Source organism: Patagioenas fasciata, chromosome 2 (assembly GCF_037038585.1).
Source record: "Patagioenas fasciata isolate bPatFas1 chromosome 2, bPatFas1.hap1, whole genome shotgun sequence".
Taxonomy (NCBI): domain Eukaryota; kingdom Metazoa; phylum Chordata; class Aves; order Columbiformes; family Columbidae; genus Patagioenas; species Patagioenas fasciata.
In genome coordinates this window covers 157457300-157483928 of record NC_092521.1, presented here as the reverse complement: position 1 = coordinate 157483928, position 26629 = coordinate 157457300, and the positions used below count along the sequence as shown (strand labels likewise).

The 26629-nt window shown below is 39.6% G+C and overlaps 1 protein-coding gene across 1 annotated transcript in view; it reads right to left on the bottom strand.

The window, feature by feature from the left end:
- Positions 1 to 25766, bottom strand: part of ADARB2 (adenosine deaminase RNA specific B2 (inactive)) — a 318732-nt gene extending 292966 nt beyond the window's left edge. Inside the window, exon 1 of the mRNA XM_065831151.2 lies at positions 25451 to 25766. Coding sequence (XP_065687223.1) covers positions 25451 to 25550 — 100 coding nt within the window. The 5' untranslated portion in view covers positions 25551 to 25766. The remainder of the gene's footprint in view (positions 1 to 25450) is intronic.
- Positions 25767 to 26629: the final 863 nt, after the last annotated feature.

Sequence of the window (26629 nt, the reverse complement as noted above, 5' to 3'; positions counted from 1 at the left end):
TTATCATTTCAGTCAAGGAATGAGCAAAGAAATTATTTTCATTGAGATTTCACCGTTAAAAGTGTTTGTTGATGCTGACATTTCTAATTTTCATCAATCTGAACAACAGAGATCTACAGTTACACTTGTGTTAGAAAGTTTTGATATTGGCAGCTCAGATGGTTTTGGCCAAATTAGATGAGATCAATTTGTTGCTTGTGTCACCATCTCTAGTCAATTATGAATATTTATTGCAAGGTGTCAGGTAGTGATGATCACTGGGTAATGCAGAAACTACAGACAGGTAGGCATATGGTCTCAATAATCCAAGATCTGTATCCACATAAAAACATCTTTGCTTCAATTCAGCTTCAAGGCTTATACATTCCCTTGAACTAGAATATCCGTTCTGTTACTTACCGCATTACTTTAAAAAACTGCTTTCCTATATTTCGAGAGCCTCATAAATGGCATACTTTGTTGTGCAATGTACTAGCTTGTGTGCCGAATCATACATCACTACACTTTACCAGATATCAGAATATAAAACAGATCTCAGTTCTTTCTTCACTGGGAGACAGAAGGAAAACTGGCAGCTCGTGTCACTGCAAGCTGAACTACTACTTCTTCTGATTCATTTCATTGTGACTGCAGCAGCCTGTTGGTTTTAAAGTCTTAAAATAATTATCTAGGCTGAGATTTTTTGCATTTTGATCCTCTCTCACAAGTTGTTTTACATTATTATTTCCAAAATAGAGGCTGCTCGGTCACCTGTTCTTTAATATACATCAAGGATACAGCAAGTATAGAAGCTCTGAAGTCATAAGGTCTCATGCAAACTCATCTGGGGTCTGTGAGAGTTGAAGATAAATACTATATTTCAAAACTAAGTATGCAATGGCTATTTGTCTCCATCATGACACCAAATTCTTTGTGTCACCACAGATGTCTGGGAGAAGGACAAGGAGCAGCACAGGACTGACTGCAAAAGGAACAGATCTCATTATTAAACATCTTAAAAGAGATGAGAACAAAAACACACTTAAAATACTGGTGACTAACCTTAGATATTTGCAATTTAGTAATTGTGTAATCTGCACAGGTACAAGTGCATCATGCCACAGACAGTGCAGAAAGTGATGCTGAAACTGAAGCTGCACATGGCCTGTCAGACTACAGGGAATTCATCTGTGAGCTGCCCATCTGGAGTAAGTTGCAATATTAGTGTATAACTGTGTGTATCCTTCCAGACCATAATATTCAAGCTCTACACTAACTGGCACCACTATGCTATTAAATGGCACGTATTTCCTTGACGTCATTATATATCTCGTTGTGTTTCTTTTTTCAGAATGGCTCATTTACCAAACTGAGAGACAGAGACTGAATTAAGAAAAAGCCATTTGGGGGTCAATCAAATTCTATGTTTCTTCTCAGAAACAAAGGAAAACAAATTTGAAAATACACTATGTGTGCGCGAAAATAAAAGAACTCCTTCAGAAGAGAGAGCAAACACTTGGGACTTCTTTTCAAAACTGAATTAAAAGGATTTTTAAAACAATGTCATACTGAGGGATAAAACTAAAATGTTTGATTTCAGTGATTGCCAAATAAGTGCAAATTCCTTCTACAATAGCACTAATCAGGTCTAATGCATTCTTACTGCCGCAGAGACTCTGCTTTTTCACCTATTTTATAAAATTTTCTATACCTTTTCTAGTTGATCCAAAATTTTGCCATCTCCCAACATGACACATCGCTTCTACTTCCCTTTTTACATATTATAATATAACTTATGCCTCCTACCTTGAATCATCTCTTAGGTCAGTCACTGATGGCTGCTACTTAAAGACTGGTCTTATTTCAAAACACAGCTGCCCTGCAGGAAATTTCGCCACTCATTCTTTTTGACATCTGCATGTGGATTTCTGGGTTTCATAGCAAATGACAGACTAAGAAAAGTGGTTTTGTTGTGTTCCTGACTGTTTGGATGTGCTCAACCTCACAGCCTAGAGAACATGAACTGAATTCAGCACCATAAGAGAAGCACAGTGGGCCCTGTAGTTTTCCACTTGCTAGAGTATGATCTAGTGAAATAACTCATCTCTCCTATTTTCTGTTAATTATAAGGCTTCCAGTTGTTACTACAGTATTTTGCTTGAGGACAAAGAAGAGAGATCCTTAGCTCAGTGTGCAATGGGGAATTTGTTTGACTTTGGCAAATGCAAAAGAATGAGAATTTTTTTTGTCTTGGTTCAGGAAAAAATTCAGCAAAACCTAAGGTATGCCATGTCTGTGTAGGTTCAGACTGAATCTAAGGCATGTCCTGAAGCAGTTTTTAGAGGTTAAGAATCTAAATTATCTAGAAGTGCTTCAGGCCCTTCAACTGTTTGTTAGTGGATTTTATTACTGCTGTTGTACTTTTTTTTGTCTTTTTGGTTGAGGCTGGGGTGGCTTATGAAAGGAGGGGAATGAAGTGACATGGAAGACACCATCAGCAGAAAGGTTTCCCACCTCCTGCAGCCATTCGAGGCTACAAGAAGGGACACGGCACAGCCTGCACAGAGCTTGTGACCTGAGACAGGGACAGTTCACTAGACCCTGGAACATGTCTAACACAAACACACAATACTAACAGTTCCACAAATGCTGTAACAAGAAATGCATTTTAACATGAACTAGTTTGAGGTACATATGTTAAGTTGGTCTCTTTCAAGTATTATTAAGAAATGGTTGAGAAAAAGACAGTGGCTTAAGGTGCAGGATATGAAGGAAATCTATGTGCTTTTTTTTTTGTGTGTGTGTGGAGCTGAACAAGGTTTTCACCCTTTCTGAAGAGTTTTGAAAGCTTTCAGAGAAGATGTGAAAGCATAGCCTATGCCTTAACCAAAAGCTAAAAAGCAAATATTAATAAAAAGAACCCAAATTCTTTCTCTTCTCATTCTTGACTTTCCAAGACCCTGTATGAGAAATATTAAAGTAACAGTTTCTTAACCACAAGAATAACTGCAATATTCTTTAAAACTGTAGAAAGCAAATGAAAAAATATATGGAATTTCTGTGTACACACATGTATGTATGTTTATAGACTCCTTTGATTTGCTTCAATAAACAGGCTTGTGCCAATAACAGCAGATAGAACAACATTCTCCCTATCTTTATTTTATAATCACCATCCAGCATTCCTTGTGCCACTAATCATCCCCGCAGGCAGGCACCTGGCTATCAAAATGAATTGGAGGTAAACCAGCACGTTCTACATAGCTAATGCAGATCCACACAGGCTAGAGCCAGATCACAATAGTCTCAAATATCTAATAACCAATCTGAGTGTTAAATAGGAATTATGACAGAATTGCCCAAAGTGCATTGTTAGCATCTCCTAAGTTGTCAATAGTTGATCTGAAGCTAAAGAAGTACTCAGGATATTTTTATTTTTCATGTTCCAGTTCATTTGTACTTTACTCATGCTGCAAATGGGAGATTCAAAACCAGGGTGTTAGTTGATATTGTTCAACAAATTTTATAGGAACATTACAATGACTTAGGGCTTTATTTTGTGTTAAATTTTTTTCAGCCATTTATCTTTTTCTAATTTATTTTCTGATATTCTGCTCCAGTCCTCCTTAACCAGCCATTAGCTTTTATTAGTGAAGCTAAAAAGAATGATGCTAATGTGAACAGCATAAAACCTACATTGACCTACTTTTATTAAATAAAGGAGAATAGGTCTTATACGTCTGTTAGGTTGTTCAATTTAATCTTCTACTTACAATTACTGATATTTTCTTATTATGATCTGTATGTACAGGTTATGCTTAACTCTGTTTGAAAGCAACACAAATATAATACACGGTATGTCCTTATTCACCCTCTCTTCAAGAAATTGCCAAAACTGATGGTTCCTAAAAATGGAAAAGGAAAGAGAAAAATGGAACAAGGTGGCACATCATCAGCTTGATACAATTAAATGCTACCTATGAAGCTGGTATGACTCAATGACATTTTTTACAGGAACGACTTATCCTCGGGCATTTTTCTGCTCAGGTAATTTTGCATGTTTCTCCTCTTCCTTACTCTGTCCAATTTTAAACATCCAATCCCAACTGAACTGCTGAGCACTCCTCTCCAGCATTGGTTTTAGCAGAGCAGAAATGCCCTTTGCACTTCACTGAGGTTTGCCAAGCATCACAGAATTAGGCCAAATAATTAATTGCTGCCAGACAAGATCAAATGTCAAAGAAGTAGCCTCTGGAAGTTCATCTGCGGGTTACACACTCAGCTTCCTCAACGCCTAGAACTAAAACTTAATGCCATTTAGTAACATTGCTATCACTTTTACTGTAGTAACCATGAGATCCCAAATCAGATCAGGCCTGTGTCATTTCAGACATAATTTAGTGGTCTCTAAAGAGCTCACAGTGCGAAGAGATTATAAATAATAATGATGAATGTATTCTGCCTGTCCCCATGGACCCCACGCAGAGGGGAGGCAAACAGATTGCCACAGTCACAAAGAGCACAGCAGCAGAGCCAAAAATCAAATTCGGGGTTCCTGAATTTTACAAGATCATCTTTCCAATGAACTTTACAAGCAAATAAGACACATGTGACACTACCCAGCTGGACCTCCTATATTTCACAAGATGAAATGTAAGAACAAAATGACAAAGACCTGTTCTGAAAAATCTGCCCTAAAAAATCCAGTCTGGGGTAGCAAGCAAAATTGACACACACTGCCTCCAGCTGTATGCACTGGAAAAAAAAAATCATGCTAGTATTCACAGATCATTATGTTTTAATAGTTCTGGCCTCAAAGCAGCAGCTCACATTCCCAATATTATCGGGAAGGAGGAAAGCAGAAACATATCAATCACTGAACAAAGAGGCTTGTCAGTGAGTGGGCATTTTTCTTTTGTAGCATTTTCTTCTCAGCAGCTGCCCACATACAGCCTATCAGGAGATATCTCAGGTGTCCATCAGAATATTTTTTCTGTGCTCTCTCCATTGTTAGTGCTTGAGCTTAATTTATTTGTCAAGTGCTTGCTTGGTGGCAGGACTGGGGGTGGGAGGATAGGAACAGGGATAAATGCTCATTTCATCGTGATACTGTCCCGTCTCCCTGATTTCTGTCAGCCTGCAAATATTTACACCAGACCTGCTGGATTTCTGCATATTTTAGGGCTTTTTGTAATTAATTCAGTCTCAATATTCTCCTCATTTCCATACTTTTCAAATGTCATTTCATCTCTTTTGATCTGCTTCCATTTCTTTCTGTTTTCTCTCTCTTTGCCTTCATGCTCTTTCTGAATTTTGAAATGGATTTTATTGGTTGATAGAGGCATTTGAAATGCTTTCAGAAGCTGGGCCTTGGAAACACAGGAGAGCAGATTGCTTAATCACATTTCTCACCTAGAACCTGTATAATAAGGGTGATACATAGGGTGTGAGACTTCGAGGCTACTAGTGAAGATGAGCTAATGGACCTTGGCCAGCCTTAATTAGAGTTTCTAAGCCAAACCTTTTCCTCGTCTGGCCATGAGTGTGTCAGCCGATCAGTTTTACAGCAGCTGTCAACCTCCTCTGACTAGTTTATCTTCATCTTTCCTATTTTGTGTGTTGACAGAGCACCAAAAGAGTTATTTCCCTGCAGCAAAGGGGTCCTTTGCTCTGCAGGTAGAACAAAAAGTATCTTTTCTATAGGGCACCTGACCCTACCCCAAAAGGGACCAGGTGTGGCATGAACCACTGCACCCCTCATTCCCCACACCTTCAGCATATGGCAGTCTGGCACTTAAAAATACATAGACATATGTATGTGTGTGTGTACCTATGTGTATCTCACAAAACACCCTAAAGCCCCCCAAACCATCATCTCAATAAATCTGTTACTGATGTGGTGGCACCCAACATGAATTGGCATGCCTGACAAAGAAGGTACAGTGAAACAACTTATTTTGCTATTTCAAACTATTTTAGGAAGCCCTATCAATTGTGTATGTGTTTCCTGGTGGAAAGCTTCCAACCAGCTGTGCAACATGTAAATCAGAGTGTGCCTTCTTAATAACAAAGGCTTGTTTCGATCAGGATGGGCTGATGAATTGCTTTCTGCATGAGGATAAAGAAGACTGGGCTTTAGGTATGTAAAAACGGTAAATATTTCTCTTCTGCTTTTGTTCTTCCCCAGCCAAAAGCACCTTAAAGAGAGCCATTTGTTTCTTTGCCACAGAAAGAAAAAAATTAGGGTTACCAGGCTCCCTGTGCTTATTCATCCAATTTTGCCTTGAGTTAAATATTGGAGAACTGTCCCCATTTGGGAAGGTTTTAGTTCTGCCACTGGCTATGATAAAGACTGCTGTTCCTATCCACCACTTGGCTTGTTTGTCTCTAGGTTTTTTATTTCAGCTAAACTTGCAACAGAAATTATACTGTTCTGGTGAAAAATGAATGGGATTTACTAATTTTAGTTTTTTATCTTTATCTATTTCTCTCCACTAAAGAAGAGAGAAAAGTCCCACTCATCCTCCTGCCCTCCCCTTGCCCCCCAGAGAAAGTGGCAATTGTACCATTAAGCTTAAAGAGCTTTACATATGCAAACACAAACACAGAGCTTACAGGAGAGATCTTCCCTATCCATATGTTCATCTCCTTCCCTTTACCTAAACCAGACGATTACCTCAGCAGCTCAGCTGTGTTATTGAGACATTTCAGCGTGAAATTTGTTTTTGCTCACTGAACTTTAAGCGGAATTTCAAGTGCCAAGTCTCCAAAGCCAAGTGGGGCTATTAAGAGATAATTACTAATTATGCTAATTTGAGAAGTTGTGCTATTTCTTTCCCTGGTCATTTTATCGGCAGCTCTCCTGAGAGAACAGTCCCCATTCAATGTTAATAACCTTTCCAGGCTAAGCATTCAGTGGAGGACAGTGTGTCCTAAACCCAGGAATATTTTACAGTTAATCTAGATACGTGGCTGTAAATTAGAAAGAGAAGAAAGTTGTACTAATGCTAATGATTTATGTTATTAATTTTTTGCAGTACCAGAAATATCTGATTCCTTTCCATTCGCATATTGATACAGCCGTCTGCTGATGATTTTATTTTAAATGAGTCCTCTGTGATTTGAAATATTCAGAAAACCAATAACATTTCTCAGCCATCATTTTCTAATCCTACCTATTGCAAGCTCCCATAATAATAGATTAAAACAAAGAACAGATTTGATTTGCATTTTCTAAATGTCTCGTTAATTTCTGTCTTATTTATGTTAAGGTATGAAACATATCTTTCCCAAGGCTTATATCCAGCTTGTTTTTCTTCTCTTCCAAGACAGTGGTTATTGGGTTGATCATATTAGTCTGTGGAGTATGCTGAGAGAGTAAGATAAGAAAGGAATGAATTTACCTTTTATTTTATGTATATTTCCACAGAATCACAGAATCATAGAATAGCTTGGGTTATAAGGGATCTTTAAGGGTCATCTCGTCCAACCTTCCTGGAATGAGCAGGGACATCTTTACCCAGATCAGGTTGCTCAGAGCCCTGTCCAGCCTGACCTTGAATGTCTCCAGGGATGGGGCATCTACCATCCCTCTTGGCAACCTGGGCCAGTGTTTCACCACCTTCATTGTACGAAATTTCTTCCTCACGTCTAGCCTGAATCTCCTCTCCTTTAGTTTAAAAGCATTACACCTTGTCCTTTCGCAACAGTCCCTGCTGGAAAGTCTGTTCTGTCATTTCATCCTCATTCTGTAGCAAAATATACACATTTTACATCTTTTGTATCTATAATTTGTGGTGTGGCTTGGCTTACCTTCCAAACACAGAGGCACTAAGCCAGCCCTGCTGCTGGTCTGCTTGTTGACAAAATCTTGTTTCTTTGCTCCTCTGAATGGATCTCCCATGTAAGAAGAGCATGATGTCTGTGGACATTGTCCAAGGCCACAGCGTTCTCCATTAGGAGACTGTGGTTACCCCGATGTGACCATGGAGGCTCATTCCTGCAATATCTACAAGTATCCCACCAAATGGACTCCCTGCATACCTAGGAGCAGCTCCTGGAAATTTGGGCTGCAGGGTCACCCTCTTTGTTTGTCAGGATAGCATGAACACCATAAATATTCAATGGAGGATAGTGACACCTGAAAGAAGATGAAGAACATGGTCACAAGTGCGGCAGATGGGGAGGGCAGGGCCCACACACAGTCAGGCTGCCTCCACCCACAGAGCCAGCGCCAATGGCAACATGGCTGCATTTCCAGTTAAAATAAACTGTCCTACTGGAGACCATCATCCAGCTTGATATCTTGCTAATATGTGTACCAGTAGGGTTTTTAATTGAGTGGAGTCCCACTGAACTCCTTGCTTCACCACCACCAGTGCTGATCTAGCTTTCTTGGGCCCCATGCCCTCAGGGCTGTTAGGTGGTCAGGCAACCATGCAGTGGCTATGGCATCGCAACCCCCAGACACAGTAGCCACACTCCCATGGCTCGCAGCCTCCTTGGCCACCTCCTTCCTCCACCTGGCTGCAACAGGGTCAGGTCTCCTCTCTGAACTCTGCTGGCTGATGCCTGATGGCATCAGCTGGAGCCTCCTCTGAAGGGTGGACGCTGCCCTTGCTGCACATCTGGGCTCCTATGAGGGGATTTTTAGCAGCATTAGCCTCCACACACACCAGCTGTGGGTCCTCCAACGGGCAAGTAATGTAGGTGTGGCACTGGGTTCGGCTTCACTCTGACCGCTTAAGACAGCAGGGCATAAACAGCTTCAGGTAGTGAGGGGTGACCACAGCTGTGGTTCTGCAGGTCAAGTGGTGAGTGCAGAAAACAGAAGACATTCAAAATATTTTTAATAGGAATTGGGCCTATATTCTATTATATTTTTCAGTTTGCAGCATCGAGATGCAAAGTAACTAAGCAAAGATCCCCTCCACGCAACCAAAATAAAAATGAGAATTGAGTGACAAGAAGACAAAAGATAGCAGTTCATCCTTAGATTTTTCACTATTTTTAGACTGTGAACAGACCCAAAAACAGTGGGTGCATTTTTTTTGAAATGCAAAGAATGTAAATATTCAAAATCTTGGGTAGCAGCTATTTCAGGAAAATGTAACACGCAACCCTCAGACTCCAGTTCAGTACTCCCAATGTAGGAGTGGGAGGATTGCGTTCACATGAGACATGAATTAGGGCCTAAAAATATGTCCTAGTAATAAAGGAGAAGATAATTTTAAGTTTCAGCACTGTCAGTTTCAGAATAGAGCTTCTTTTAGTAGAAATCCAGTTTGCAAGCGTGTGATCCTGCCCCCAAACCGCAGATAAACATCAGGTAAAGACATGTCTTCCTTGCTGATGGGTCTTGGGGGACCAAGCTCCCACCATACCACCAGGAGATATAGGAGAAACGTGACTGTGTGACTCCCTACCAACACATCTCTCAGAGGTTCATGTGAGCACATCAGGCAGAACCGGGACCATCATGTGACCCCAACATTTCAGCAGCTCATGAGCACACACCAAACTGAAGCCCCTGACCTGCACCTGGACAGACACAAGCAGATTTCGTGGACTTCTTCATAAAACAGACTTTCTGGTCACACTCAAAGGAAAGCATGTGCAGAAGGCAACATAGGTGACTGTGTCTCATGTCAGCAGTTCTCGTGGGGGACAAATTGTTGTAGGTGGGGTCTTGCATCTCCCTGAAGCCTCATCAACTCTTGAGATGCTGTGTCTTCTAAAGAAACACTCTGCTGTCCCAAAATTCAGCCTAATCAAGTTGCATCAGAGTCAGCTGCTCCTTGCTGATACATTGCTGTCCAAAGAAAGAAGCTAAGGGGACTGGCTGGAGGCTGGGAACAGGGCCATGGTTCCGGACAATATGAGCCTGTAAGTGAACAAACATCTGCAAGAGAGGAAATCTCTTTAAAAAAAAAAAAAACAAACACAAAAGAGATGCAGTCAGGAAAGCAAGATGCCATATGGCCTGAAAGGCCTACTAGAATATTTAATATTAGTTCTTCCTGAAGAAATAAATGAGTGCTAGAAACTATTTCAAAATGCTTGATGGGCTCTGTTGGTCACAGCCACACTTGTTCTGCGCACTCTGGGAAACTGGCAGACTGGAATCGCAGTCCCAGAAAGGCGCTTCACATTGCTAATTCAGGCTGAAATGAAGTTTTCTGCATGTTATTTGTTATTCATGTTTGAAATTGTTTTTTTAATCTAATGCCTTCAAAGATCACACGGAGTTGTGGAAGCAATAAAAAAAATCAGTTAAAATACAATCTGACCTTAGCTGTTTTCTTTCATGATATATATATATTACGTATTGTATATTGTGTATTATATATTATGTATTCTATATTATATTATACATTTTACAGTATACATTATATTTTATGTATTATGTATGTTATATATTACATATAATATACTGTGTAATATCTATTACATATTGTATTGTATACATTACATACCATATATTACATATTGTATATTAGATATTACATATTATACATTATATACTATATATTAATTATTTATTATATACTTAACTATATTATTAAACAGTACCATTCCAAAACCTGCAGTAACCCTACTGAGAAGCATTTGGAGCTCTCACAGATTTCGAAAGGCTCAAATGGCATGAATAACAGAAATGCATAGCTGCAAGAGACCCCAGCAGCCGATTGGCACTGTCTGGCCTCTGATGTAAGAAAGTACATATGGGACAGCCTGTATAACATGCTTTGGCCAATTTCAGGCTGAAGAGAACATGGTCCTTTAGATGGACAAGGCCATGTGGGTATTAGCTGCAGTAGAAAGCAGAAACAAGCAATTTCTGCATAAATTATATGGCACTTGGAGACAGCGAGTTCCTTTTGGAGAAATAAATCCTCTCTGTGCTGCTAGCTCATGCTTCAGATGACTTCAGTGACTAGGACAGTAGATGATACAAGCAAAGAAATATTTTATTCATCGCTCTTCTACCTGTCCCAGCAAAAGTGCAATGTCTTGGCAAAATTTCCACTATGCTTTCATGCTGTGTGTCAGGGAGTGGGGAGAGAAAGTTTGCCATCCCATGGTTTCCAGCTGGAAAAAGGTAACGGCAAATTGATTCTCCTTCAATCCCTCAAAATCTCGATCCCAACTATATCAAAAAATGCACAGGCCAAGTGCGGCAGAGAAAAATGTTCCTTCCACAAGCTCTGACCAAACAGGCTTTGTGCAGAAATCTTGACAAGGAGTTGAGGGAAGCTTAGACTTGAACTTCTGAAGGAGGATGGTCCTTTCACTGCCACCAGAAGCTAGTACACCTGCAGGACCCATAATGTGATTTTCTGAAAACCATAGAATTTGTCAACCTACGACCGGATGAAAATCTTGTATTTATTTACTTTTCATAAGTATACAAATATACATAGGTTTCTACCCTGCCTCTTTGCAAAGAAAAATTTGAAAATATAAAGTGACGAAAGCTCTGCAAAAGAACAATTAATCTACCATGATCTTTTACCAGTCACAGTTTCTTTAATTTCTTTAAAAAATAGACATTTGAGGTCCCAAATTCTACAAAAGAACACAAATTATGGACTCCTTGACTTTTGCTATTTCCCGGCAGCACATCTGCATGAATTTATTTTCAGGCTAAGAGTCCAGATAATGCAGAGTGTAACATTTTACCATTTAAAAACCCAGTTATATTAAAGAACAAACAATAATCATGATGGGTATGAGATGCAAAAAGATGAACTACAAAGCAGTTGTTCAATCTTGTCTTTTCAGCTGATATTATAAATGGGCTGAGCCTAAGAGAAAAATTCAGAGCCTAAAACCGAAGGCTGGCTAATTAATCAGTTATAAGAGCATAGGGGATTACAAAACATGATTAAAACACACTGAAAACAAGAAAGACAAAGGAGGATGGTAAAGGGAGCTCTGTCAACAGAGATACGTCTCTACACAAGCTTGTGAAAATGATGCAGCTCAGAAAAAAATTGTGCTTAAGAATGAAAAACCATCTACAACAAGACAATGTTACAAACCAAATACATTTGTGGAAATTTTGCCTAATGGTTATTAAAAAAAAAAAAGTAATTTGATCCAAGCTCCTTATGAAGCCTAGGACAAAACCTCCAGTGATTTCAACCCTCTATATAAATATGCATGTACGGTAATATACGCGTTGCTGGAACACATGTTGGTATATTAATATGCATAGTACTAGAGTGTCTGTGTTTAAGTATATAAATAGAAATTGCATATAAACATATGCATTCATAGCTTTGAAGTTCCATTAGTAACAAAAGAGCGTAGATAAATTATTAGTATTTTTACATGATGATTTCTGTTTAAGTCAGATCCTGAACTGCTACTGATGCTTACTTGCAAGGTATTCAACAGATGAGGAGTCCAGACTGATAACCTCTCTGCTGTGCAAGTGTATTTTTAAACCTCTTTTCGTGTTAAATTCTGATGCTGCTCTGAAGGGACAAAATAAAGTGCTTTCCTGAGTGTGCAATTTTAACTTTCTTGTTTTCATTTTGAAACTCTAATTTGGCAATGATCCACTACTGATAGTGCCAGTTAGCATGACCCCAAATCCTGTAAATATTACCACTGAGGTCAATCTGCACTGAAGACAACAGGACCACCCATGTGAGGGTGACCTATGGGATGAAGGTCCCGTAAGTGGTAGAACCTGGTGCTACTGAAATATTGCCATGTAACAGCAGAGGATTGGGCTCCTATTCTCTTTGTCTTGAATCTGCCCTCAATCTTTCTCTCTTTTCTAGTGGAAACAAAAAAGGAAATAGTGCTTTTGTTCACAAATTCTTAGGAGTGTTGATGCATGCGTATTTTCTGTAATATTACCTACTCAACAAAAATTAATCTATAACCTTAATGTACATAATGGATGAAAGTGAACATTATACAAGTGAAGACAGAAAATATTTTTTCTAGTTCTTTTTACTGTTTTGGAAAATGGATGCAATAAAGCGATATACCTTTAGAAATACTGCTGCATACGATTTATGCAATTTCAAACTATATTACTTAGGTAGCAGTTATTTGTGTGGTTCATTGCTTGCCCTAAGAGACCTTCATTTGTTCAAAGTATGAACCTATTCTAGATTTAAAATGGTAAAAGCAAACTAATGTAAAACACAGTGAAATCACTTTAAAATCTGCTTACGTTCTCACTTTGGATACAAACCGCCATCATAAAAATAATCCCCCAAATTTCTCTGAGATTATTTCAGCAAATCCCATGCTCATCAAACTCTAAAACATACTCCACCTGCTAGTGAAACTATCACAGTAATTGTCTGGGCTTTTATCTAATGAATATGCATTAAAGCAGTCAAAACAAAATTCTAACTTAATCTACATTACTGAGGAAAGTTTCTGAAACAAGCTGTTGCAGGGAAATTTATGTAATACATTGTCAACATTCGGCAGAGACAAGCTGTCTGCTAGAAATGGCTGATGGAAACCAGTCTCCTGCATTTGGTCAGGAACACATATGGCTAGTAACCTTAAGCCACGCTTTTAGCCATAGATGCGCTCAGAGCATCACATCTCATCGTGCTTTTAGTGTGCCTGCCCACCTGTACCTCATCTCTGTGCAAAGCCTGTGCTGATGATCACTGAAAAGTCTCTTTTTGCCATGTGGGTTTCGGTGAGTCATCATCATCTCTTCTACAATACTCAAACTCAGTGATACCTGCCGGAGCACGAGGAAATGACAGATGGATATTCAGTGGATTGTCTGTACGAGGTCTACACACGACCATACCTGCTGACAGGTATGTGTCCAAGCCCAGCATTTGCAACAATATAGCATAGGGCAAACCAACTAAAGGAAACATATTTGAAACCAAGATTAACCAAAATTAACAAACAACTTTTTTCATCCAACTGCCTGCGTATGATGCACACATTTCTTTTGCTGTAATGACCATTAGAGCAATAGTCTCAGCCCTGTACCTTTACTTTTGCTGTCTCCTATTTCTGCCTAAATAGCACAGAACTCAGCTTTACACGCCAGTGTCAGAGAAACATTTCTTCAGCTCAGGAAGTGGTAGGAAGATCAGTTTAGATGTGCTGAGACAGAATAAGCCCTAAGAAATATGTGTTGGCAAGTAAGTGCATTGCAAACTTTTTTATATATAGAAAAATTTTAGGAAAAGAATAGTTAACTTCTTACCCAGTTTGTGATTCCACAAAAAAAAAATATTAAGCAGCTGCATATTTGTATGCAGAACTTGTTACTTATTATTTACTGCTTTTCTGAGCAGCAATGGAACAACTGAACAAGTGATTCTGCTGAACCAAGGCCATGTGCTACCCCAAAGACCTTTGATGATATATTGGTCCTATCCAGCCACCAATCTCATATGTATTTTCATTTTTATAATTTGTATGAACAACAGCTGCTTCAATAGCTGAGGCTACATGAGAGGATTAAGAAAACAACAGGAAGTGGAGGAGAGAGATGGGTGTTGTACTAACAAAAGAGATACATGCAAAAAGTGCAGATATACGATAAACAAATGGATCTTCAGGGTTACATACACAGTTTTATTTAAAAAGTGGCTTTTTGGAGCCTTTGCTGTTAGCTTTTTAATCATTAACACTAGATTGAGACAGCTTCTGTAGTGTTTAATTAATACTCCTGTTAAAACAGTGCTCCACAAGATCCAAAATAGTGTCTAATTCATTGTGCCTCACTTTCATTTCATTATGGACACTCTTGATGAGGGCTTGGAGTTTTTTGAGGAAAAATTAAAGCAGCAATGCATAAGGAAGATATTTTTTTAATGTTTTTAAGTTTTAGAATTACTTTCCTAGACTCAGAAACCAGGGCTTATTTCCTTTTTTTTTTTTTTAATCTTAGAGTTGTCTGCCACATTTAGTTAAAGAATTGTCTTATGGTTAAAAAGTACAGTCAATTTGCAATGGTTTTAGCTAAAGTGGAATAGTCTCTTGGCTCTTCCAAGAAGCACGTATATATACAAAATTGATTACCGACATGCAAGGCACAAATGTGAGCACTAGGATTTCTAACGGAAATAGAGGTTATGAAATCTAGATAATATTTGATCTTACTGGAATTAAGTGATTAATCTAAAAGGAGCAATCTCATTAAAAAAATAAATAAAATCTCTAATGGTTTCAATTAATTCCATAAGCAGTTCTCATAGCATCTGAAGGAAGGAATGCGTGTGGCAAAATAGAGTTATTCTGCAGATTTGTCAGCAATGTGCTGCTAATATTGAAGAAAGACTTGTCTTTAAAATGTAAACTTGGATACACAGAAACCTTGCCCTCAGCATGTGTAACAAGCCATTTGGGGAGAAATCAAAAGCCCTCCAGGAACTGAAGAGCAAATGTGATTTAACACCAAGGAGGAATTTGATCCCATGCACTTGTTTACATATAAAACAGATAAATAAATAAAAAGCCTTCTTCTTTCAAACAGCACCAGGCGGAACTGCTTTGTGGGCAGATGTTGCAGGCTGCCTTGCAGGCAGGGATTATACCTGTTCCTGCCTGCTCCTGCCTGTGAGCAGGACCTGCCATTTCACACGGGTATTTCACAATGATAAACCCAAGTGATGTGATGCACCTGCAGACATGATGCAGCTACAGAAAAGACAGACACGATCTAGAAACAGGTTCACTCGAAACTAGACTGAGAGACTCCTGAATTGCTGCCTCTCACTAATTAACTCTGCAACAGATTTATTAACTGCTCTGACTCAGTTCCCCTCCCTATAAACGGGGAATGTGGCCTCTCTGTCTATGAGAGTTAATGACAACTTCTGATAAATACTTTGAGCATGTACCTAATATGATTACACTGATGTATTTTTATTAACTCTGGGCAATAAGAGTCCTTGCTGGCTAGGATGAGTTGGAATTCTCTGAAGAGAAGGATGATCTTAGTCACTGGCTGGGAAGAATAGTTCAATGTGCCTCACATCATTAAAGTATAAATTTAACACGGAATTCACTGGTAGCCTTCAGGAAAACCTGACAAAACTTCTTTGTCTATGGCTTCTTACCCCATTTACACGGAATGTGTCATCTGCTTAAAAAATGTGCCCTGGCTAACCAATCTATAAAGCTGTGTTCTGTTAAACTACTTCTATTACAAAGCACAGTTCTAAACTGCAAAGGGCTATTTCATCTCTGACTAATCAAAGCCAGGGTACATTTTTAAAAATCCCCACTTTTTTTTTGACACCTAATAACCATCTTCTGGTAACTGGTACTGTTAGCCTCTTACATCTTGTTTTAACCTTTGAGTTTACACCTTGTGCTATAACACACAAGGACTCCAAAATTCTTCAGTTTTTTCAACAACAGGAATGCAGAGTTAAAGTCTCTTTTTAAAATAAGTATTATTGGTAGGGCACAATTTAACCTAAAAGGACTAGCTTTTGACTTGTTCTGGCAGAACTGAAATGCTTCACGTTTATGCTTGAATGCTGTATATTCGCTCTTCTTCCTGCACATGAAATCTAAAGGATTCCCATAGTGAAACTTTTTTCTTTTTTAAAAAATATCATCAAATAACTTGTGCTCATGCATTTTGTCTGAAGGCACAAAAAGTGCTCCTCGTGGGCACAGCACCAGGTAAAGCAAACTTCTGTCATGCAGCTGGAAAAACTGGTCATTAGAAATGTGAATTGAAAACAAGTCAAGTGTCTAGGTTTTAGAAACAACAAATTATAAGGACAGACATCACATTCTTTAGCATACGTAAATGATAAACACAGATCAATTGATAATATTTGCAGTACTTCCAACTGGAGGAGATGTGATATTAGAGAACATTCACTTTTTGTACTGTTTCTTTCGAACTGCTAAACCCACAAGCAGCAAGAACTGAGCTCCAATTTAATTACTGCCTGCGCTGCTCAACAATGGAGGCAACGCAGACCACTGCGGCTCTGCCCCTCGCCTCCCAAAATCACCATTCATACCGACATCTCAACTGCAATTCATGATGGGCACGAGGGAGGGAAATTACAACCTGGAAACCAGTTAATGAAAGTTAATTTCAGTTAAATCTTGTTCAAGAATCCAGAGGCATTTTGCCTGGCAGTTCGTGGCAGAGCTTCTGGCATGGCTGTAAAACAGAGTACGAGCTCAGGGTTGGCTTCTGCTCCCAGTTATGTCAGCTCTTCCATAAGATTCAGCTAGAGAAAGATCAGCACACAAAGAAACTTAAGACCAAATCCACTTTTTTGGTAAAGGTGCGAGGTTTCCTGACATAAATATTACCGGCTCTTGCGTAAGGATCTATTTTCACTATTCTGAATTACTTAGTTACTCAGAAAACATATCTACAAAAGCAGAATATAGAAATTCCCTGAAAAATCTGGCTTATAAGAAGTTTCTTTCATTTTATTTCTCACTCTAAAAAACCTTTATCTTTGTGCAGCCGTGCCTTTATGATTTGTCTGTAAGACTATTAGTATTACACTGAGGAAGATCATACACAAATGCTATGAGAGTATTTATATATATATCTGTCTGTATATATACATATATATACAGACATACATATGTATTTAAATCACAAATCCATACAGCATGGATGGGTGGATGTGTATAAATACACAAATGATACAAATGTATTTTATTTTTACATGTCTAAATAAAATCCTTCAATACAATATAAAAAATTAAACCCTAATATAATTTTTTTTTACTCTAGGCTTTAAGACCCTTTGACTAATATAACTTGGAGTTTATTATAGTAATTCATTTAATATGGTTAGACAGTTGAAGCAAAATGTGTGTATTTCATACAAAAATGTATATATGTACATATATATTTAGGCACAAACACCCATGTACATAGCAGCACAGTTCTGACACCCTGACTCATGCTGAGAAGTTTCAGTTGCAATTTTACTGTGAGTAGGGTCAGCAGAATCAGGCCTTATATAAACGTAATAAATTATTAGAGTTAGCTTGATAGCCATCATTTTACATTTAGTCAGATCCCTCTATTTAAAGGATAAATAGCCATTTCACAGTCTCTGATAAGTGCTAAGAAGTGGGCAATTGCATAAAATTAGTTTTGTGTAAATCTTTTTCTGTGGAGATGGAGATAAAAAATCTGTCAAATTCTACTTCTTTCTTCCCACACTTCCCAGCAGCTTTGACTCTTCACACTGATGTTTCATTACTAGTTAGAGAAAGGTGATTCTGCTAATAATTTTGAAGACAGTTTCTCTTGAGAGGAACAAAGATAATGTAAAAATGGGAAAAAAAAAAAAAAAAGTCACACTTTAGCATGAAGTGTTTTGCTGAGATCTACTTATTGCTCATTCCTCAGCCCTGAGCTGCACATAAAACGCCACCAGCCTGTACTGTAGGTTTCAGAAACAGTACTCACAAGTGGTACAACTCCAAAATCAGAGGGAGTAGTTGGTAGAAATCAACCCCTAACCCAGCAGGAACACTCTCACACAGACAGACTATGGTTTGCAGGGGTAATCCCCCACTACACAATATTCTTCTGATGGCAACACACCAGAAGTCACACCAGTAACTGTGTTTTTTTCGGCTTAACAAATCATAAGTTCGTTATCCCACCTTTTTGTTTCTTTTTGCTAGGGAATAAGAAAAGGGGAGGTGAATTCATTTTTATCGCTATCCTCCTAACCTCACTATAAAAGTAAGAGATTGGGAATCAGTCTCCATTTCGGTCTATTTTTACATACATCATGCACAGCGTTGAGTGGGAACAGAGAGGAAGGCGACTTAAAAAGCTGTCAGGAATATTCCGAAGAAATGCGCCTGCCTCCCTGGCAGCCCCGTTGCTGGTTTGGGGAGGCACATGGGCAGAGGGACACGCATTCCACCGCCACCAAGCCCAGCAGAAAGGCACCTCCTGAACTGCCGCGCTGCCGCTTCAGCTGAGAAAGGAGGAGATGGTGCAAAAAGCCTCACAGTGAGCCAATAAACCACCTTACAAATCACCTTTCCTTATAATCCAAGCAAGTCAGGAGTCAGATAATTTCCTGAAAAAGAGGATTCATATCTCATATTAAAAAAAAAAAAAACACGAATCCTTCTTAATGTATCCTACCTAAAGCCAAAGCCTTTATTCACTGAAGTGAGCAGCAAACTTTTTAGCGTTAGTCTCAGCTGAGCTAATCAAATAGCTCAGCTCCTACACCATGTAGATTTTGGTTTTCCATACCTTGAATTAATGCATTCTCCAGGACAGCTATATACTGTCCCAACAGAAAAAAGTCCCTCCACTCCCACTAAACATGCCGAAATTCTGTTTCCTTAAAAGCCTCTGTCTTTGTAAATAAAACAAAACAAAAACACAGAAATAAATCAGAGTAGCTTGATTATGTTCTTTATAATATTTCCTTTTAAAAATTCATTTTACTGTATTCTTTTGTAAGTTTTTCTCCAAAGTGAACAATATAAATCTTACCAGTTTCCTTCTACTGAAATTTAAAAAATCTCCGGTCCCTTTTGCCATGTGTCTCTGAATCCTCACTATTTCTAGTACACATTTGGGAGCTAGAACAGCCAGAATGAAAGAGAATATACTAAGTGAAAATACATCTTTCATTCACTAATGACACCATAATATCTTCAATATTAGCCATCCTGCTCTTCACACACTCTGTCCTGCTCTGTGCTTGCCTTGTTATCACGCTTTGATTAGCAGAGATTCTCACTAAACCATCCACAGGAATGTCCAATACTTATCCAGAGTGGGTATTGTTAGCTCAGGGCCCCAAAAATACATCTTCATATTTCAAACTCATCGTAAGAAGAAATTCTAGACTGACTGAACAACAACGATAACACCATCCATTTAATGCTTTCTGTTAAAGCATTAAATTTGGTGATTTTATGACTCAGGGAGGACTGCCTATTAGTACGGGTTGACAAGCTGCTTTCGCCAGTTAACAAAGCGGTCTTTTTAATATATTATATATCACAATATGCTGTTAAAAAGTCCTCTGGGTTGGCTGCTTCATTTCAAATTAATATAGCGAGGAACAAAGGTCAGCCAGAGCAGGAAGGTAAGCATTTCATTTCACTATTGGAACTTACATGATTTGCAGGCAAAACAAGCTGTTTTATGCAGAAAACATCAAGTCCATCATGGTACCTTGAGAGTGATCTATCTATTGATGCATATCAGCATTTTTTGTCTGGATAACTAATAGTTTACACAGAAAACAGTGGTAAACTGCCTGAAAGGTTGTAGAGATATTTAGCTGTAAACAGGGATCAATTCAGGTTCATTACTATTCACAAAACCTATCCAATATTGGACAGCAGTAATTCAAAACTAGTACAGTTAACACAGATCAGACAGATATTCTAATGTTCACCTTTTTAATACAACTTGCATTAAAGGAACCTAAGAAAACAGTTTGCACAGACCTTTAGTAGCTTTGGTATTTCACAAGGCAATTTCATCTGACCTTTAATTTTTAGTGCAGCGTTTCCCAGTTGTAGGGTATCACTTCAGAAAGGGCTGCCATTAAGTGTTTTATAAACTCCATTAATATCACTTAAACTGGAATTTGTAAGCAAAGCTCTCAGCTTATGGGAAAATTTCCCTACCCAAATCACCAAGGAGGAGTTACAGAATTTTAAGCAATATGAAGCAATTTCCAGCAGTATGATACTTTGCCACTAGCTTTATATGTCTCTGCATCACCACTGACGAAAGCAAAACATCCGACTTAATTTCTGTGTTCAAAAAGGTAAAAATGGCTATATATGCCATTGTACCTATAAGTTATGATCAATATTTATATTAGTGTTTTTTCTACTTACATAATTAATAATCTGACATAAAGTTTAAATATTTTGTTCTCTCTCAAAGTAAAATATGCCATTTTATTGTCCTCACATTTACGTGCGGTTGCTAGGAAGATGCAACTCTGCTATAACCTAATCATCTGCTATTTAGATATGGACTCATGAATCCCATATTTTTTATTCTAAATTTAAGTTCAGTCATCGTGGCTAATGTCCTTGATGCTATCTCAAATTGCTGTCATTACACGGATCACTAGAAATTGGAGGTAATAGTAAAAAAGAAAATAAAAAAGAAAGGTACCAAATTAGATGATGGATAAAGGTTTAATCAATTTAATTTTATCACCAAATCCAGTCCGTTCGTCTTGAGCTGTCAGGGGACGAGATAAGCGGAACACATCTTGAAGCACAGCACAATCCGGTTGTGGGGAAGGAGTTGTGTCCCTGAACCTCGCTGAGATGAAACACGCTCATTTATTACTTTGGCATTGCAGGATGATGAAGAACCAAGCTGGTTTCCTCCCTCCGTCCTCAGCACAATCTTTCTATTTCATTAATTTTTCATTGAATTTCATTTCACAATCATTTTGCCTCTCTCACCCGCTTGCAGCCTTTATTTAGTTTATTCTTGTCAACTTTTATTTAGTGTCCCATTGTATCAGCAATGACCTCGGCCATGGCTTTCTATCATATCAGGGATACCTGATTCCCTCCTGTTTCCAGTAATTAACTTTAATCGCTGGGCGTATAGAACAGAATTACAAATAAGGTGGATTATTTGTTGTTTTACACTGGAAAATAACTCCAAAGGGGCATATCTCCAATCACCCATTTCATACCTCCTTTCTGTATGTTGATTTCTAAGTTGCTGGAGGCTGCTGAAGTGTGGGCTTTTTAGTACTATCAGTAAACAGCAACCGTGCTTTTGTGTGGTCACTTTTAATCATTTAGCTCAGATAACAAACCTTCTTTTGAAAATCTACACCGCAGGCTATGGAAGTTGTACAAACCGTGCTGAGGTGGCTGTGCTGAATTCTGCCAATACTCAGCCATATTCCAGAGCCCTGGAGAAAACACAAGAACCCACAAATCCAGCAACTTCCTACAAAGCCCAAAAAATCTAAAATGGATTTCTCTAAAACAGCACGCAAAGGTTTCTAACCTCTGGTCATTTTATACACACAGATTTAAAAAACCCAAACACAGAGAGAAACACAAAATACCTATTACTGCTTTTACATGAAATTAGGATGAAGATATTCTGGCAAGCATCTGTATTTATTTTTCATTAGGTCTTTGAGAAATTAAGATATTTACGTCCCACTGGGAGTTAACACACTTATTTTCTAAACGATAATGAAAATATTACTACCTATACTAATTTAACAAATGGCTATGAATATACACATTTTATCTTTTCAACACCCTTTCTGCATGTAGTGTAAGACTGAATGAAATCACTATGCAAATATATGCTTGCAGTGTGATATTCATTGCATGGACATTTAGTGTTCAGTCTTCAGGTAGGATCTATATACTGAAAGGGTTGCTAGACTTCATAACCATAAAAATATGATGCATGCAAACTAATTACTGGGCAATGTCATTGTACACTGGAATTACGCTCGGTGTCCTACACTTTTCAGTGTTCAATTTGCATATATGGAAATTCTCTCAGACTCTTGCAGCACATGTTTTTTACTGTTTTTTAGCCTAAATACACAGGGAAATTTATCTATTCAGAGAACGCTGTTTGCTTTACTTGCTTGAACTGGGTTTCTGTCCCCAGGAAACTCCTAAAACAGAGCATCCAGGTATAAAAGAAATGGAGCAAAGTGCTATAGCCAGACACACTGATTTATAATTCACATTAATCAGGACAAAAATGTGACTGAAAACATGAAAAGTAAATCAGAAGGGGAAAAGCAATGCTATTAAATAGAGAATAATATTTGCTTCCACTGCTACACATTCCTAGATATTCTATCAGGTAATGTCTCAACCCGTTTTTAAGCACACTTTATATGTAATGTGTAATAAAATATATGAGGCTGTATAAATAATTTGTGGAGTCCATCTCCTTAAGAAGTGGGCATGTGACAGATAATTCCATTTAGTTACTCTGATTAATATTCAATTTAAATTTAAGACAAGTTAATTTATTTGTCTACATGCATCCATAGGTATCTCTGTGTGTGTATGTGTAAACATATGTGCATAGCTATACACTTAAAAACATCTACTAAAAGTATTCTTGCTATAAATAATATATATGTACTGTAGAACAGTTAAAGTCATGTGTCTCTGGTGTAACTCTTTCAAAAGATTTTTCACAATCTATTAAATAGATCAAACCTGCAAAACAGTCGAGCCCCTATTAATTCTCATGAGCCTAACACATTTTCATGATTAGTCTCCAGGACAGCCAGTTGGTTAAACAACACCTTTGTATTAGATACAATCAAAAAATCCACAGGAATAAACTAACCTAGCAGTAAAATCCAACAGGTCCTATACTGGGTGTGCCTTAAGTTACAGGCATATTTTGCTAGCATAATTTTACAGGAATGTGTATTTTTATGAATATATACTGTGATTGTATAAAAAATAAAATAAAAATCATATGAACACAAGAATTGCTCCCTATAATTAGTATACTAACCAACTACATCATTTGGAAAGTGGTTACAATAGCACATTTGGAGAAATAAAAGAATAAACTGTTCAAGTGCACATTCTTATTGATAGTGGTCAGTCAAGCACTTTCTAGAATGCCACCAACCTCCAGCTGTGTATTCTGCAAATAGCTGCCATCTACCAACTTATCGTTTAACATATTTTTTAGGTGTTTTTTAAAACATTCAACTTCCATCTTATTTTGGCACAACACAGAGCAACAAAGGAAGCAACAGAAAAGTCTTATGGAAAGACTTACTTTTGTCTCCTGCTTAAAAACAAAATTAACACTTATAACTTACCTTTATAACTAAGCACCTTTACTCCACTGCAGAGATTAATGGATTACTCTTTTCTCTTGGCCAAGCACAGGGTAGCTAAGGCTAGGCTAAGTTTGTAATTCCCTAGAAAAGTAGTTTGGCTTGAACAAATACAGCACAAAGAAGTCTCCAGAGCACAACTTAAGTACAAACAGATTTAAAGAGAGGGAGTATGAGAGTGCTCCCTTTGCTTAGTATTTTAAAATTTATTCTATAACAGAACATGAAACACAGCCTTTGTCACCAGATGTTACAGCATGTTGTAGCTCCAGAGTAACAAGTCAAGGTTACACACCTACTCAAAGTACTGATATATCTGCATGTCTGTTGGTTTTACTCACGGGCTGGTCACTATTTGTTACTGTGATTCTGAATACAGCGAGTTCAGGCATTCAAGTTAAAATAGTGACAATCAAATGATACAGTCTAGTATTTAGCTTTTGACCCGTTTTCAGTAGTTTTTATGAAAAACCTGCTTTGACACCTTTCTAAAAAGTTGTCAAATACCGTGCTCATTGGCTTTAACACAATCAATAATTAAAAGGCACTTAGCTAAGGGCGCCTCCAAATTAGGATTTCTAGAATCGGAAGAAGAGGCAGGGTACCCAAAGTATTGTCTTGAGTTGTCGAGCTAGCTGACTAAAACTTGCGTTAGTCTCACATAATTATGACAGTTACAGGTTAGGTGATGTTTACTGCTCAGAGAAACACTTGGAGTTCGCATCCCTGCAATCAAATGAGTTGCAGCTGGGCATCTCTGGCACTCTGCTTCTCCTATCAGTTAATTTTACTTTAAAGTGTTCACTGTCTGTTAACTTCGGCTTTTTCAGGCAAAACCTCAAAAATCAGGCAGTAGTGTGCCATCCCCTCTACAGGAGAAAACGGGGCAGCCTTGCGAAAAGCTTTTATCTAGGGCAGATTCCCTGTTCGCAATGACATCCTGTGGCTTTACTTTTCCTGCTTCTGCCAATTAGCGCTTTCCTAGCAGAGATTTGCTTAGGGAAGTGGAACAGCACCAAAACAGAAAAACTCGGTGGACCTTTATATATATATTTTTAATATTTAATATATTAAAAAATATATACATATATAAAAAGGAGGTAGTTTTGGGGGCGCGCCCCGCCGGCCGGGAGCTGCGTGCTGCCGGGGACACGTCCTGGCGCTGGCACCGGCGGGCGGCGGGACACGGCGGGACACGGCGGGACGGGTGTCAGCCTGGGGCCGGGCTGGCGGCGCCGGAGGCGGGAGGGGGCAGTGCCGGGGCCGGCGGAGCCCCGGGAAAGCTCCGTCGCACCGCGCTGCCCCGGACGGGGCCCGCCGAGCTCCCGCCTGCCGGCACCTCCGCGGGGCTCAACCTCAGCCCAAAACAAAGAGAGGAGGAGAGGCAACACTGCCCGTCCGACGGGAGAGCGGCGGCCCCTCTCGCCGCCGGCCGGACCCCGCAGGTGGCGGATCAGTGCGGTGGGGAAGGCACCGCCCGCTCCGCCCCGGCCGTCGGGGCAGCGGCAGGGCCGGTACCGCCGTGCGCCATACACAGACAATAAACACAGGAGCAGCCGATGCCCGGGAGTGTGTGCGGGAGACAGGCAGAGAGAAAGAGGGAAAAAAAAAAAAAAAAAGGATAAAAAAAGAAAAAAAAAGTCGTTTACCTTTCCTCTTTGATCTCCTCCTTCTCCTCCTCTTGGACTTGCATTTCAGCTGCCCGCTTGGCCCTCCCGACGCCCTGCTGCTGCCCAGGACGGATGTCATGCCTGTACTTCAACGGAACAGCACCGCGCCGAGATGTTTTCCTCCCGTGGAGTTTCTCCTCTTTCTGGAGGCGGCTTTTATAGCGCGGCGGGGCGGGCTGGCTGCCTGCTCGGCGCTGCCCAGCGGCGCGGCGAGGGTTCGCGCCTCCGCCCCGACGTGCCGGGCCCGGCCGGGGCGATGCCCGGGGGCGGTAGCAGCGGCTCTACCGGCCCCGCGGCCACTTTTTGCACCTCCGCGAGTTGCTGGGCACCGGCCGCTTTGAAGCCAATGGTGCGGGGCGGGCGGGGGGTGGGGGGAGCGGGGGGCGGGGGGGCGGATTTGCTGCTGCAAAGTCTCCCGTAGCCCAATGGCTCCCGCCGCCCTGCTCTGACATCAGCTCCGCCAGCCCTCGCCCCCAAACTCCACTCCCTTTCGGCTGCCGGCTGTGCCCGACTCCCTGGAGAAAACCAAGGAGGATAGCCCCGGAGGGAATAAAAACATCCTGCTGCCTTGTCTGGGAGAAGCCGGAGGGGCAGCTTGCAAGAAGGGAGGCTGCAGACAGGATTTCAAGCCTTTATTTTTTTTTCTTCAGAACATGTGGACACTGAACACTGCTTCCAGAAACAGAGAAATATCGCTTCTGTTCTCTCTAACCGAACAGTTATTAAGTAGTTCACTAATTGCATTGCTTGTTATTCCCAGGGAAACAATATGAGTTATTGTTGAATGATCCTGTATTCACAAACCTCATGCAAGAGGCGAAGTGCAGCAATTCCCCTTGAATCTCCAGTTATTTTTAAGGTATGTGCTCTGCTAAATTCACGATCAAGGGCAAAAGCTCTGTGAAAAGAGAAGTGTGTTGTCGCTCAGACTCATACATTAACACTCTGCAGTGCCTCATTTAGGCAACAGCAATTAAAGTGTCGGGAGCAGAGGGGCTTTTACAGAGAGGAAAGATGACAACAGCATTCCTCTGAAAAGCTTGGCTACAAAGCGTTACGTGTTCATTACAAAAAGCCAAGGTGTGCAACAGATAAGATACTACTTAAAGTTACAAGGGACCTACTGCTTCTGTGCTCTGTCCTCCTTAGTTATTATCT